This window comes from Cygnus atratus, chromosome 4, assembly GCF_013377495.2.
Source record: "Cygnus atratus isolate AKBS03 ecotype Queensland, Australia chromosome 4, CAtr_DNAZoo_HiC_assembly, whole genome shotgun sequence".
NCBI classification, from domain to species: domain Eukaryota; kingdom Metazoa; phylum Chordata; class Aves; order Anseriformes; family Anatidae; genus Cygnus; species Cygnus atratus.
Genome location: NC_066365.1, coordinates 21,026,922 through 21,042,898, shown reverse-complemented (window position 1 = coordinate 21,042,898; position 15,977 = coordinate 21,026,922). Strand labels below are relative to the sequence as shown.

At 48.9% G+C, this 15,977-nt stretch overlaps 1 protein-coding gene across 4 annotated transcripts in view; it reads left to right on the top strand.

Annotated features, from left to right (window-relative positions):
• The first annotated feature begins 12,837 nt into the window (after positions 1-12,837).
• The window catches only part of LOC118253499 (storkhead-box protein 1-like), a 60,096-nt gene continuing 56,956 nt past the window's right edge, over positions 12,838-15,977 (top strand). For 3 of the 4 annotated variants that reach the window (XM_035557924.2, XM_035557925.2, XM_035557926.2), the window contains exon 1: positions 12,838-13,318. In XM_035557924.2, coding sequence (XP_035413817.1) covers positions 12,916-13,318 — 403 coding nt within the window. In that variant the 5' untranslated portion in view covers positions 12,838-12,915. The remainder of the gene's footprint in view (positions 13,319-15,977) is intronic. The other variant, XM_050710238.1, reaches the window with a different exon arrangement.

Genomic DNA, 15,977 nt, shown 5'->3' with positions numbered 1-15,977 from the left:
TCTGAACTGGAAACTTAGCACTAGCAACATTATTTCCTCCCCTTGTATGCTACCAAGTGCATGAGAGGGGAAGAAAATGTCCCATCACCTCAGATCTGGCCTACAGTGACGTCTGGAGCCAAGAAAGGAGCTCTGGCATTTTTTCTTTGCTTTCTGGCCTAACTAAGCTCTAGATACACAAAGTTTAGGAAAAGTAAAGGATTAAAAGGCTCTAATCCCCTGTAAATTTTTATGGTCTTGTACTATGTCTTCTCAAATCTTCGATTTACAGAGAGGTTTTGGAGATCTACCTTGTATGTCATAATGAACAAAATGTCTTCATGCTTTCTTAGCCTTTGTTTGGGAGAGTGTGATTTTCTAGGTAAAAATATTGCTCTGACTCCTTCAGGTTTGAGGTTGCCACGTGTACAGTAGGAAGAAAAAAGCTGTCAAAAGACAAACCATGGATTTTTTTCAGGTACCTCATTCCTTAAGCCTGCTCTGCTGCTGTTTTCTAAGAAGCAAAGAACCCCTCCCCTCCTCCTTCATGTCTTTTCAGTGAAGAAGTCAGGCTGATGGCAACGGTGAATGTGGGTATCTCACCCCAACCTGCCTTCCCTGGTAGAACCACAAGGGTAGTAATCTGTGCTCTGTTTCAAGGACCAGGCACTTTACCTGAGGAACTGATATGGAGGATGGAGACCCGCACAGGATGTGCGTGTTCAGCTTTCTCAATTTCAGGATATTTATGTGGGTTACTTGGCATCTCTCAGCTTTCAGGATATCTGTTGTGCTCAGTTGGCTCAATAGGGTACTGAGGCAGCTTCTACTACCTTCATCTGTTGGTCCCGTTGCCTCACTATGCTGGTTTATGAAATACTTCATTTATAACACTGCTTACCACACCAAGAACATGGTTAGAGTAGAAAAGTTCAGTTGGAAGGGACCTACAAAGATCATGTCCAACTGCCTGTCTGACCGCTTCAGGGCTAACCGAGGGGTAAAGCATTTTACTCAGGTTGTTTGATAGCTGTGAAGTGCTGCTGAAAATGAGTTTTGTGGTCAATAAAAATTAAGATGTATCCTAACTAGCCGTTATGATTAAGAAATGTTCAACAGAAGTTTACAAAATAATTTTAGAAAATTGGTTTGTTGGAGCTCTCCTTGGTGATGGGGAGAAATGGAAGCATAGTTTTGACTACTTTGTGGCTTCTGCTAAAGTAAACGCTAAGATTTTTTTTTTTTAAGTGGGGGATAAGGAACAAACCTGGTGGGAGTAACAAATCCAATTCATTTTGAATTAAGAGCTAGTACGGTAGGCTACATTTATGTGCACTTGCGAAAAGCACAGAGGTGACTTCAGATAATACAGATATGGACTGGTCCTGAGATACACAAAGTGGTTAAAACTCATCCCAGCTGTTCTGCTCTGCTTCTCAGATAGGTCTCAGACAGGAGATCTCTCTGCACCAGCAATCGTGCTGTCCATGTGGAATTTGACAACTCCTTCCCTTCACTGGTAGGCAGGAGCAAGGTTCCTGGATTCCCAAGAAGGTTACATTTCGCTGAGGCCGTGAGCTCTCAAGCTCTGCATCCCCCCTGTGTATCACAATCTGCTTTACCGGGTTGTTTGCAGAAAACAGCCCGTTTGTCTGAACGAAGAGAGGAACTACACGAGGTCCTCTAACTTTTCTGGGAGCTACTTCCTGGTTACAGCCGATGAATCTCTAGATATCTCTACCTGTGTCCTAGAAGTACTCAACACACTGTTTTTTATTGCTTTGAACTCTTAAAGGGTCAGAAGACAAAGCAGTTTCAGTTCTTGGTTCAGAAAACTAGGAGCTTTTGTTCTCCTCAAACCCCGTTTTTCACAGCATCTCTATAGCTCTTCCCAAACCTTAATTTTGTGCCCTTCAGCCTGGATGTTGAATGGCTATCGTTTGGCTTAGTGCGCTTCTTTCTTCTGGGGAGCAGCTCCCAGGAAGAGGATGGTTACCTAGCATTTAACCGCAGCTTCTTCAAGGTGTGTTATTCATGTGCATGTTTGCATGGACACTTAATAGATGCTTGTACTTTCTCCTCTATTTCAAGGTTCCCCTAGGAAAAAACATAAGGAATTCTGACTCTGCCATGGATAGGTGGAAAGTAGACAAATTGTCTAAGAGCTCTGCTCATTTATTATCTGGTTTCTGAATCCCCTCATCTTTTGCACCCCAAAGTGTGTGCTGTAGAGCTTAGAAAGCCTCCCATGTTAGCGTGTGTGTCTTTGGTCATATATCTGGAAGTTCCTCAGGTTAGGAGTAAGGAGTCTTCCTCACCTTTCACTGCAGAGGGCTTTGTCTTGTAGCCAGTGAAATTTCACAAAATGCAAGATCACGTTGCAGGATGTGAAATAGGTAGACTTGAGCATGATAAGCTGAATGAGAAGAATAGGCTAGATTAATTGTTTGTCCTTTTTCTTTGCAAGCCTTAAGGAAGCGTACTGTCCTGAAGCAGTTTTAATTTTGGAGGAGAGGAGAAAAGATCTGCAAATACAAATGGGGATGGATTGGGATATAGGAAAGCAGAACTGTTTTCCAGTGTTGCCGTTTCTTCTTATTTCCAAAGAGATAGCAAGTGTTGGATAATTAAAACCAGACACTCATGTATTTAAATACAATTTTAAAATGCCCAAAGGATTTGTTCAAGACAGTATAAATTCCCTCACCTGAACAGAATGTAAATGTTATTCTAATTTTTTAAAGAAAATTATGTCAAGTTTCCATGCCAAATCTCCAGATTTGCTAGAGAACATGATACTGTGCGAAAGTGATCAAGTTTATATAGCAATGCTCATAGGATATGTTGTATCAATGCAAAACTATGTTAACTATGCATGCTGCTTACCATAGTCTGAACTTGCCAGTGGGATGAGGAAATATGGGAGTCAAAAATTTCTCCCTAGAAAGTAAGTGAAAACACGTAGCTGGCATTCTTTTTCCTGTGTTTAGGAGTTGCTGAAAAGTATCGGATTCCATTGGGACATTCAAACCTGACCTTCAAGCTGAGATTTCAATTATTCTTTCTAGAAGTTCAGCTGTTCATCATCCACCAGTCTTCCTGCTCCAGAGCGTGCACATACTTTCTCTCTCTAAACCATTTTGCACGTAAATGTTTGGCATTTCTACCTTATCTGCACTCCTTAGCAATTACTGTGTGTTTTTTCAAATATCTTAAAGTAGCTAAAGGAAAAGCTTGAGCTTCTTTTACAAGAATATTCGTTTTTCCCTATGTGAATAAAATTTTGACCACCTCCTTTTTAAATTATTCATTTCCCAAACTATTTTAATAAGTTATTGTGTGTAATACATTGAATCCAGAGGGTTCTTTTTATGCAGCTCTTATCTGTGTGTGTACACACACCTATGTACATCAGTGAAATAAACACCCAAACGAGGAGTAACATGCACACACACCGTATTTGAATTTCCTGACCTGCACAGAAAATACTTCATTAGTCTGCAGCACTGAATGAACTTAGCTGGATTTCTCTTCATCATTTAGATTTTGTGATGCCATCTTAGAAATACCACCATCAGTTTCTGAGTTGTCCAAGCAGCGGTAGCTGTGTTGTAGTGTGATAAAAGGGGGCTTAAATTCTCTCTGTAGCCTACAGAATTAGGCACGGTAAGGGAGGAGAGGAAAAGGCAAAGCCCTGTGGTTGGTGTGCAGTGCAGGGATGCTCCTGAAGCATAAAGCACTCTGCTCCCAGCTCTGGTGTCCCGGTTGCTCCTTGTTTGCTGCTGACAGCCCTACCCCAAGGGCACAGTGAGGAAAATGTGCGGGCAGCTGCTGCAGGCAGCTCCTTGTGAAGCCTCAACCAGAGGGTATTAAAAATGTCTGCTTCACCCCTAAAAGGTAAGTAAAACCCTAGAGATGCATGCATACACTACACGTGTATATACATATATATTATATACCTTCTCTGTTCTGTGATCGATGTCAGGGGATCGCGGTGTGCCTCAGCCTGTCCTGGAAGCCCGTCTGGTACCCAAACATACCTGATCAGTAACGGGCTCTGAGGGCTGTGCTCCGTCGGGGTACTGTACAGCTGACAGGACAAACAACTGCAGCAAATATCAAAGCCTATGTGATAATCACAGGGGGAAGGAAATTGGAAATGTGCTTAAAAATATTCTAATGTTTACTGGTTGGTTCTGTGTGACGGTTTGTCTGTGGGCCAACTTTAGGAAGCCAAAAAGCAACACAAAGGTATTTTAGTGCAGCTTTCAACTACCAGGCTTGTTATAACTGAGAAGATTAATTTATTCTCTCTCTACTATGAAGTATGCTGTTCGTAGGCCCTTTGTCTGGCCTGGAGGTTGCAGGGAGAGCGGAGGAATGTCATCTTCTACATAGGCCTCTCACAGGGCCACCGCTCCATGAGGACTTTCCCGTGAGGAGCATAGCAGTCGCCTGTGTTAGTTTATGACCTTGGAGATGCCGATCACTCAGAGTGGATTTGGACTTGAGAAGCTTTTGGTTCAAACATGCATATACCTGAGACCAAAGGGGATGCTGATAAGGATGATGAATGTGCTCAGCGAAGGAGTTTTTGAGTAGCGAGACAGGAATGCTGTTACCCCCTTAACCTGGCACTTGGGAGCTCACGGGTAGCTACAAGAAATGCCTGTGTGTGTCACAGGTGGGCTGTGCGTCCCCATGGGCCATGATCTTTGCAGGAGTGAGCAAATGCCCCTGGCCATGAAGGAGCGGTGCCTGCTTGCAGTCAGGGGGGATGCAATTTGGGCTGGGTGCTGCCAACCACAGCACACCTGGGATTTCCCTGCTGGGGGAAACGGGGTGACTGATGGGCCCTGGCTATCAGTGACGAGCTATCCACCATGGGGAGAGGGCATAACATCTGCCATGAGTAGATGTATGGCTGCAATCAACCCTCACGTTTGTTACTGTAACGCTAATCACGGTAGTAAGCTTTAGCTTGCAACTGCTGTCCAACTTCTAGGTAAATGAAGCTGATGTCTTACTAATTATCTCTGTGAGGAGTTCAACAAACCATTTGAACAGTGCTGTATGGCTTTGCTGCAAGTAGCTGCCTTCTTCGGTCGCAAAGCTTTCTGCACCCAGGATCTTGATCTGCTGGAGCTTCCCTCCATGATCACGCACTGTGGCTCGGGAACAAGGTGTGGGGTGCTCCCCAGGCTCGTCTTCCTGGGGCAGCCGCCGGCCACGCTGCAGTTCCTCACATTGCTTTCACTGTTAAATAAAGGACGTATTTTTCCACTTGGGTTCCACAAGGCTTGCTGAGCCCAAGGTAGGGAGACTCTGCCCAAATCCACTTGCAAATTTTCTCCAGTTCTCCCTCTAAAGAAGAAGAAAGGTTTGGCATCCCCCCAAGATTTTGCTTCCATGGGTCTGCCTCAGGGTTTGGATGGATGGTAGAGGGACAGGACTGCAGCACGCACAGCGTCTGCCTGTGCCTCTCCCTGCTGACCTCAATGAACAGACCTCAACCAAGTCTACCTACAGGACCGCAGAGCAGACCCAGGAAGGAATTATACATGGCAAAATGAAAGTAGAATAAAACGTGTCTTAAATCCAGAACTGAGATCTTAAAAAATCTTCTGGGCAACTTCTGATCCTTGTAATTTAAATTCTTTTAAAGGCAGCAGGTAGACACCTGACTTCAGGAGGAGGTTTCAGGTGTACATCTCTGAGCTCTAACCGAGATCATTAAGCCTCAGAGAAACAATTTTCTGAGAAGCTCTCGGTTCTATTTGCATTACTGACGCTTGGTAAATACTTAGTTAAAACTTCCTTTTCTTGCTTTTAGAAAGTCTTTTTCTCTGTAGCACCAGCTCGCTTGATCTGTGCTCTGGGTTTGTATTTGATGTCGTGCCAACCTGCAGCCTGTGGAGCTCAGGCTTGCCCCGCACGCCTTTCCCGCTGCGTGCTACTGTGTGGGCGTTGCACTGACCCCACAAAATAACTCACAAAATAATGAAATCATGTTTTGGTGACCATGTTGGGCTTCAAAATCAGCTTGGTATTTTCCTTGGAAAAGCCAGTTAGTGTTACGACATGATTGCATAGCCAAAAGCAGACAGTGCATGGCGAAAAGCCCTCATACTTACATAAATCTCAAACTGCAATTTTTCTTCTTCCCCATTGTATTTAGTTTCCTGTGTGCTCTGAGCCCTTCATGAGCATTATGGCACAGCTTGACCAGCACAGGGAAGAGAACCGGGGTCAGCCCTGCAGGGATCACCCACCTGGGCTCTGCCCTGCACCCAAGCGGTCCCCAGCTGGAGCTTTGTGCCGCTACAAGAGGGGTGACCCAGCCTTCCCACCTCTGCCCTGGCCTTGTTGCCACCTCTTTCCTCCCCTTCTCCTGGTGGGGCAGCATCCTCTGGCCCCGGGAAGGGGGAGGTGTAGGGCTGGAAGACCAACCCCAAGGGCACCTAAACCAGCGCTGGTGGAGCAGCGTCTCCGCTGCTGGCTTCCTTGGAATTTCCCCTGATTTTTTTTTTTTCTGGGAGGAGGTTTCCTCCTTCCTCCCCGTTTCAATAAGCTCACGCCTCCTTCCAGCCCGTGCCAGTATGAACAACCAGAAGCCGTACCACCTTTTAAAAGTGACAGTGGATTGGCCTCAAAAAGGACTGGCAACATCAAGCACAGGTTTAGACGATAGCTGCGGTGTCTCTTAATATGCTCTTTCAGCTCCAGGAAGCAGAAATGTGAAAGCTACCTGTTAGTTTCTGTAACTTGCAGGATTTCCAAGAGTAAAGAGAAGGAAAAGCTTAAATATTTTTTTCTACTTCTACCACATGCCCTGGCAAAGCTCCTCCTGTATAGCAGTCATGGTAAAAATTACTCATTCTTGTCTCTTCCTTGAAAGAAATTATCTGGTTCTTGGCTGTTATCACACACCTCTCTTCTGCACAAAGATGAAGCAGCAGTGTCTTCATTTTTGTAAACAAATAGACATACACATTTCCATGAAAATCAACAGAAATTTCATGTGCAAGAGTCATCTTTGCTGCCCCAGCAGGAAAAGATATTTCCTCCTGCGTTTCACATTTACCAGTGAAGTGGGCTCAGATTTAGCTGCTGAAATTTGCAAGAGAGCAGGAACTAACCCAGGAGGGCTCAGAAAATCCCTGGTATGGTTTACAGTGCAGGGAGCTAGGGGCTCTTGGCAAAGTTTCCATTTAAGCCAGCCCCGTGCATCCTGATGGGTCTGGGAAAGGTATATGAAGATGTGTCAGGGAGAGGAGAGGGCAGAGCAGAGAAGGGGAGCACAGTGGGGACAAAATGGGGGGCAGAAATTCAGCATCGGTGTGAACATCCATCAGCACACCAAGCCGTATGAAGAGATGGTGTGTTATGAAGGGTTGTTGGTGCTGTGGTGCTCTGCTCACCGCTGATAGTCACTGCTAATCGTGCCTGAGATTCGTAAAACAATAAGCTGATAATGGCTATTGTCCCAGTAAGAACAAAAGCTGAACTTTCTGGTTTAGCCTGGTGCTGGGTCCATGGATAATCTTCAAAGAGAAGCTACAAAATTTAAAAGGCATTAAGCTCTGGGAAGCTTGAAATCTGGCACACCTGGTTTACAAAGATTTTCTTTTCAATTTTTTTTTCTTTTTGCCCTGGATGCTGCTGTGTGTTCATTTTTCTGTCAGAGTGCCAAAGGCAATTTTCTCTGTCGAGTGCAGACTCTTGACCTTGGAGCGGGATGACAAGAGAGTTATCCCAGGGTGTGCCTATGCCTGTCAGGCGATACGAGGCACCAAATAGAGCTGTCTGTCTTCTTTAGCTGAAATGGTTTCACAAATACTTCATAAGCACCCATCTCCACAGAGAGGAGAGCTGTCTGCATTATCTCGGCGTGTTCAGTATTGAGATTGATGACAACTAGGGTCACTGGTTAAACTGTCTAATCCTGACAAGCCGAGGCAAAGGGAGGAAGCAAGATGGCTGCCAAAAATGCCCATGAGAGATGGCAGTCCCCACAGCAGGCCCTCCGGAGACCTGCGGGTCTTCGCATGGCCCTCAGAGCAAGCCATGCCTTTTGCAGGCTGCAGTGGGAGCAGTGGAGACCCAAGGATGGGAACTGGTCACGATGATCACTTGGGGACTTCATTGTGCAGGTGGCAGTGACCTCACTGACATTATGACGGCACAGGTGACATCACGAGGCTTGTGCCAGGGGCACCTCAAAAACATTTGGGAATTTCCTTGTGGAGGTGTGGAGTAGCTCTGTGGGCTCAGTATTTGCTCGAGGTCTTCTCTTCCAGCCAGCCTGAATTGGGAGCCACAAAGTCAACGATGTGAGAGCCATCGGGTGCCAGCCCCACGCCTCTGCTTGACTGGATCAGGGATCAGAAGAGCCCACCTGCTGCGGGCCACAGGCTGAGCAAGGAAATAGGGAAATGGGCAGAGAAATGGATTTTATTGCTCTTTCTTCCAGAGCACTCATGAAAATTAATGGCTGTTTCATTCACAATTTCTTTGCATTACTGGTAGGGGAATCATAAAAAAAAACACAACACACCACAGTTGTTACGGTATATCAGTGCATGAGCTGCCTGAAGGCGTTTTTAGTGTTGTTTTTTTTTTGCAAAGCAAAGCGACAAGCGGATATTTTAGGCAAACTGGTGTGCCATTTTCATAATTAAAATTGCATGTTACCTGCAAGTATGAGTCCTTTATGACGGCGATATTGCTGAGCTGCATAGTTTGAAGCAGTAATCCTGCCTCTGTCAAATACGTTGTCTAAGCCTCACCCTCAAGCCTGGCTGTAATCTGGCTAAAAACCACCATCAGAATGGCCCCAAGGTCCCAGCAAGTAAGAGACAATTATAGGCTGGAAGGCACGTGCAAGTTTCTCTTCTATAGATAACTACATTTAGAGGGTTAAGACATAGCAATGCCCTTCTCCTCCTCTCTTAACAATTCTCTAGCCTTGCCAGCCAGTAATTTCCTAAGCAGGAAGACTTTCCTGACCCCAGCCAGCCTCACTTCCCTGGTATGCATTGGGTATTGTTAAGCAGACAGTAGCTAACTGGACCCTACCTGCTCACCTACCCAGATGGCAGCTACCCCATTGCCAAAACTCAATGCTGTCACCAAGGATTTTCCTGAGGAGGAAGGTGGGCACAGCTGCCACAGCTGGGAATCTCCATTCCTTTTCCCGCTTGTGTCCCGCGGCCTGGTTTGCCCCGGCATCCGTGATGCCAGCAGGGCTGAGTCAGGCAGAGGTGCAGGGCTTAAAAAGCCAGCAGTCAGCTGTTTCCTGGCTGCTGTTTAGGCTGGGGCTGGCCCATCACTCCTCACATGGAGGCGCCCACGGATTTCACTGGGTAAGTGCCTGAGTAAGGGCTTCTGCACAGGGCTTCTCGGGAAGGGTGGCAGACCAGGGCCCAGGGTGGAAACACTTGGCTCCTGGCAGAGCAGAGACCATCAAATAGCAACTCCTGTTGTGATTTTTAAGGAACTTCACAAATGCCAGCAGTATTACTGTCCTCATGTCACAAAACAGGTTACCGAAACCAAAGGGTAAAGCTAAACAAAGTGCTGCCTTGTGGACTCTTGGTTGCAAACCAGTTTTCATATGATGCAAACTAAGTGAATATGGAGCTGTATTTACCTACAAAGGCTGTCACGAGTTTGGGAAAAGCTTTAAGAAACACCTACTAGAAGCCCTCTTCCACGATCTTTCTTTTCTTAGGCAGAAGTTGCCATCGGTGCTCACATCTCCGCTGTTTTAGGGCATTCACTTGAAAAAAACACAGTTCTCATGTCTTTTCGCAGGGCATGACAAGAAGAGCACCAGGCCTTCATGTTGTGGGCACATCTCCTCCTGGCCCTTCTCCACACGTCCACTGCTGCAAAGCCAGCAGCCTGACCCAGCTTACATTGACCCTTCGTGTGCATCAGGGCCATGCTGGCTGCCCACGTGTAGCTCTCCGCTGAGGCAAGAGAAGACAACTCCAAATTGCCCCAAATCATCACACAGATCCCTTGCTAACACACTTCGTACGCTGCAAAACTGCAAACAAGTGAAAGATGCACAACCACCATTAAAATATACATATTTTACCTCAGCATTTCTTTTCCATTCTGTGGCCCTGCTGATTTCTAGGGGAATACTCTTTTCCCTGAGGTTGATTTGTCTTTCTGCCCTTAAACACCATAAATAATGCTGTTTGCTGGGGACCTCCTGCTACTTCAGATACATTTCAAAGAGACCAGTCTAGATCTTCAGAGGTTTCTTCCCACCAGCAAGGTAAACTTCTACCTTTCCAAACACTTCAGGGGCACTTAGAAGTGCCACTTCATCCATTTGCAATAGTCAACTATAAAAACATTGTAGGCTGTCTTTTTGCCTGTATCCCTACTGGGAAACACCAGGTCAGCTTTCATTGCTTGCTTGGAAGGAAGAAGTCCCTAGAATTGAGAGTGCGTGGAAAGGAAGGAGATGCTGTTCCACCCCAAAACAGGAAGCTACAAAATGTACATAAACCAAAGTTAAACCAACCCCCACCAAAATTCTGAGGAAAAAAAATATTGAATCAGTAACGAGAGGTTAAAGAAGGGGGAATGAGGAATGATGAAGTTTACTCAGTATGTACTCATTGGGACCACCTCTAGCATCGTCCCACCTGTCCTGCCTGCTTCTCTCACTTTCGGGTGCCACAGACCAGCAGAGCGGGTACCACCAGCACCCACGAAACGCCAGCATCCTCCTGATATCACGTCAGGGCATGACGAGCCCAGGCGTTTATCGCCCAGGATAACTGGGCGATATGCAGGGAAAGGTGTGTGCCCGATGGAGAGAAGACCAGCTCTGCAAACAAGGTGAGGGAATAGGTGATAAAAGCAGGGTGGGAGCGGGCCAGCAGGCTGAGGAGTAGCCTTTAGGGGAGAACCAGCCAGGGGCAGGGAAGACATTGACAGCAGGCAAGCGTTGCTGCAAGTGCAAGGGAAACAATTATGTGGCATATTTCACCACACAGGTTGCTTCAGAAAGTGGTGGTGGTGAGAAAAGAAACTCAGGTAATGGAGAGAGTAAGGTCAATGCGGTGGCATGCGCTGCTCCCTGCGAGGAGAGGAGGGTGTTGGATGTGGCTGGCACTTGGGCCTTGGGGTTGTAGACAAAATGGCGGCCCTGATGTTAGCGCTTAGTGCCTATCAGGAGCAGAAACCTAAAAAAGTCCAGAGGTGTAATTTGGCTCCTTTGTTCTTGCAGGTAGGAATAAAGAAACAGAAGAGCCCAACCAAGCCCTGAAGTTACCTATTGACTCTGATCAGTGGCCGAGATGTCAGCATGAAGTGCTCCGCACAAAGGCGACACAAAGGTAAGCCCTGCCCAGCAGAACTGAAATGGAAGTGTGATGGGAGAGATAAAAGGCTGGCATAATGGGGAGAGGAGGAAGGCACCAGGTAATAACAACACAAGCATGACAGGATCATGACAGTAATTTCAACACACTAAGACTAGTTATTTTAACAGGCAATCAATGGCTCAGGTGAATGCTGTGAAGCAGCCCGGAGGACAATAAGGATGCTGGGGGGTCCTTTTTCAACGCTTAGGGCTGAATGAGCATCTGAAAGTGCTCCTGGGACACGCTGACAGCAGCACAACCAGAACTGGTGGGTTCTGAGGCGAGGGGGTCCTGAGGTCTTGCTGTGCTGGCTGCTTAAGCAGGGGCTGCAGAATTGTGAGCTGGTGTTGTTAAGCTCTGCTCCTGACTCTGAAGGACCCGCTGTGGTTCTGGACAATTTATTTGACCTCTCATTTCCCCTTTGGTAACACATGGGTTCACACAACGTCTCCTTGTAAAACTCTTTGGGATGCTGGTAAATTTGGCCTTACAAATTTACAGATTTTCTAGACAGCACTGGCCAGAGAACAAAAAGCAAGGAATGGAAATATCAGAGGAGCCTGAGCTGGCAGGCAGTGCCCCGGGGAAGGCAATGAATGAGAGCAGATGGAGAGTGCCACAGGATCTGAACAAGGTCAGAACTGAGTGGGTGATAGCTCGAGGGGGCAAAAAGTGCTAAGGGATGCTGCTGTGAGTGAATTTGGGAGAAACAGGTAAAATATCACAGCTTATGCAGAGCGTGGTGGCTGCAGCCTCCTCAGCTGGCTGCTGCCCCCTCTCTCCTTGCGTCCCCCTTTCCTCTGCTTTCCCTTTCACCCCTTCTGCCCCCTCCTCTAAAACATGATGTGTTGCTGTGGTCTTGGGGGTTTCAGATGGTGGGGGTGAGCTTCCTAAATCTGTTTTCTGACAAGCATGACTGGCACCTTGTTGTCAGTGCCTGCAGCTGAGCAGCATTTTGGACCTGGGTCCCCCCATTTCTGCTCACACCCGGCCCATTTTTGCTGAGCTCTGCGTGGGCAGCCGGTGATGTGGAGTGTGCAGGAGGCAAAATATTAAACTGATGGAAAAAAGGACCTTGTACTTGCCCCATCACTACCAGATTTCAGTACCTCCGAGACACAAACTGGGATTATTACGGGTGACAAAGGTGGTGATGGATGGACTCAGCAGGGCTTGTGGGGTCCGGATGGAGCTCAAAGACCACGCACAGGAGACTTGCTGGGATCCATCCCGAAACCATCGGACACCACCCAGGGCTGAGCAGCGGGCTTGCTTCGCTTTTTGGGGACCCTTTCCGCGCTGGGACAGGGAAGCACCCCTTGAGGGATGCGCTGCGCTGTTTCTGGCCGGGAGGAGGCAGGATAACGCCCGGCCCGGCCCGGCCCGCTTGCAGGGGCGGAGCAGCCGAGCCGTGCCGAGCCGTGCCGGAGGTGTGCCGAGGGCGGAGCGGCCGTGCCGCGCCGAGCCGTGCCGAGCCGTGCCGTGCCGGGGCTGCGCTAGGGGCAGCCCGGTGCGGTGCCCGGTGCGGAGGGCATGCCCCAGGGCCATGCCGCGCAGGGCCGAGCGGTGCCTGCAGATCGCCCCGCACTCCCTGGCCATCGTCCTGGGCGCCGGGGGGCGACCGGGGGGAGGCGGAGAGGGGCCAGGACCGGCTCCGGGACCGGGACCGGGACCGGGACCGGGACCGGCTCCGGGTGCGGGGGGAGCATCGTCGGAGCTGGGTCGCCACCGCATCGGCTACGAGATCTTCGCGGACTTCAAGCGGGAGAACATGCAGCACTTCTGGGACCGGCGGGCCACGGCGGCGGTGGCCGAGACCTTCTTCCTGGGCTGGATCGACGAGCAGGTGCTGCTGGTGCAGGGCAAGGAGGAGCACCTCGAGGTGCTGCGCCAGGGCTGGGCGCGGCGATCCCTCAAGCCCCCCAGCGGCTTCCACATCAAGTGCCTGGGTGGGTGCCACCGCGACGGGACGGGACGGGAGGGGACCGCAGGGCACAGGAGGCAGCCCCAGTACACGGCCCGGGCACCCCCGGGCTGCTGGCAGGGGTCCGGGAGTGGTTTTAGGGTGTGTTGTGGGGTGCTGGTGCCAGCCCTCGTCCCTTGGTCCCCAGCAGGAGTCTTGCGTGTTTCAGGCCAAGCTGGTGTCTCGCCAGAAATGTGGGATGCTGTGGGGGCTTGGTCTTGTGTCCTGGTGTCGGTGCGGAGTTGTTGGAAGCACGAGAGGATTGAGGGGTGGAAATCCTGGGGAGGTGTAAGGCAGGTGGCTTTTGGAGCGGTGAATGGAGAAGTCTGTCGTGCCACGGTTGGTTGAAGATTTGAGTTACAGTGCTGTGCCCCAAGGGGAGTCCTTCACAATCCTGCATGCCTGTGGTATAGCCTGGGAAGTGGCATGGCTCTCCCTGAAACTCCTTCAGGGAAAAAAATAAATCCTAGCATGGACAGCAAAAATGCTTGCAGCACTGAGAGTGGAACCTGAGTATTCCGTGTTTCTCAGTTTCGTTTTTTGACCTTGGCTTTGAGTGTTTTTAGCTGTCGTTGTCCTTCTGGAGTGGGCAGCACAGAAGGACAGGCGCAGTGGTGTCCCTCGCTCAGCTCCCAGCCACCTCTCTGCCACCCGCTGTCTCCCCCTGGGATCTGCTCAAACACAATGATTTGTCCTGTGCAGAGGGGGAAGCTCGAGACAAGCTGCCCACTTAAAAATGAGTGGATAGACCCTTTTTGCTCATTATACAGAAATTCCCTCTGAACCTAGGCAACCAAACAGCATTGGAGAATGGGTGGCAGATCCACCATGGGGGTACTAAAGTTTTTCTGCGTTCCACCGATGTATAGAAGAGCGTGAAAACTGCTTGGCAGGTAGCAGGCTTGTGTTGTGGCTGGGGTTTGGACGGAGCTGCTGTTCACAGCCAGCAAGCAAGGGGAGAGAGCCTGCACGTGCTTCCCACCAAAGGCTGCTAGATGCTCGTGCCTTCATTTGGGGAACAGAGTGTCGTGGTAGGCGTGGGGACAAGGCTGTGGGTAGGGCTGGCTGCGTGGGGCAGCTCCCCTGGGCCTTCTGGCTCCGGAGGAGCTCTGGAATGGGCACTGTTACCTGGCTGTGATTAAGGGTTGGTGTTTGATCTTTGGGGTGTTGTGGACCCTGCCCGAGGGGTGACATTCCTCAGCCCATGGTGCACGAGGGCCGTGGGGCGCCGGGCTCAGACCTTGGCGTTGCTGGTGGCAGAAAGGAATGTAAACAGCTCTCTGCAGCCCGTTTTAAAGTACGGAAATACAGCTTTTGCTAGGGGTTTGTGTTAATAAGTAAGCTGCCTTGTGTGTAAATAATATGCTTTCCTGGCGGGTTATCTTCAGTGTGACTTTGCAGGAGGCTCAAACCCAAAGTTTTCATTTGACTTTAAAAATAGAAAGTGCCTCTTGGTCTTTGATTAAAGCTATGAAAGAAGAGCAGGGACCTGCTTCTTGCACCAGAGTCTTGCCTGTAGTGCAGTGTCCTCAGCTGCACTAAACGAGATGGGAACAACTGATCTATGTTTTCTTTCATTGCCTTTTTTCCACGGCCAGACTGATCATGCCGGTCATCTAAGTAGATTCAACATGCACATACTGTAAGGAGACCAGGGGAGTTTCTCAGTTAGAGAAGAGTCAAAGTAACGGGCCTGGCCTGTGGGCATGAGCATATGCTTAAACCTGTGTATTTGTGTTTTCAGCATAATTAGGTGTAAGTGGCTCTGCCTTACTTAGGAGCCCTCACATGGTTTATTCTCCACTGTGTAGTGCTGAAGTGGTGAACAGGCCGCTTACGGACACGCACCCCAAAAAAGAAGTCCCCACGAGATTTGGCTTTTACGCGGCAGTGGTGAGGTGAGGAGCAGCAATCTGTTACTGCCTGTTGATAAATAACTGAGGGGGGCAATGGGAGAAAGCGGGGCAGTGCTTTGCTAAAGGCATCCCAACCTGCCTGGGGTGGCAAGGCAGGGGGTGCCTCCTCTTCTTCACCTCATGGCCTTTGTGTGCGTGGACAAGGGCAGTGCCTGCAGGGTGAAGTGCTCAGGTGACCCCTAAATTATGAGCATGTCAAGGGACTGCTTTAGTTCAGGGTTTGAGGATACAGGGAACAAAGTGCTTGGCATGTAACGTGAAAACTCACTTCTGGGGTGCTGTCCTGAAACCAAAGGGCTACATCGGAACAGCTTGCTTGGCCTCCGTTTTTGCCATGATCGGAGTTGCTCGCGTGTTAGGAAACTGGTGGGTGTATCTCGGCTTTGAGCTGGCTGAGGGGGACGCTTTGGGAAGCCCACGCGGACTTTGAGTAAACAAAGCCACAAAGCCAGCATGTGCTAAGTTTGCTGATTTGGAGGGTCGAGGAACCCGTCTGTAAATCCTGTCGGTCCCATGATGAAACTCGTCGTCTTTGCTAAGAGTGACTTGAAGCTTTCTTGTAACTTTGCAATGCTTTTGTAACTTAAGTCTTTAATGAGCGTTATTATTTTAATAGGATTTCTTTGACACACCTTCCATTTGCTCCCACTAGTGTTTGTCATCCTGGAAGCTGATTTTTTCCCCCCCCACTGTTTTCAGCTCTTCAGTGCCTCCCCAAGCAAGGCACTG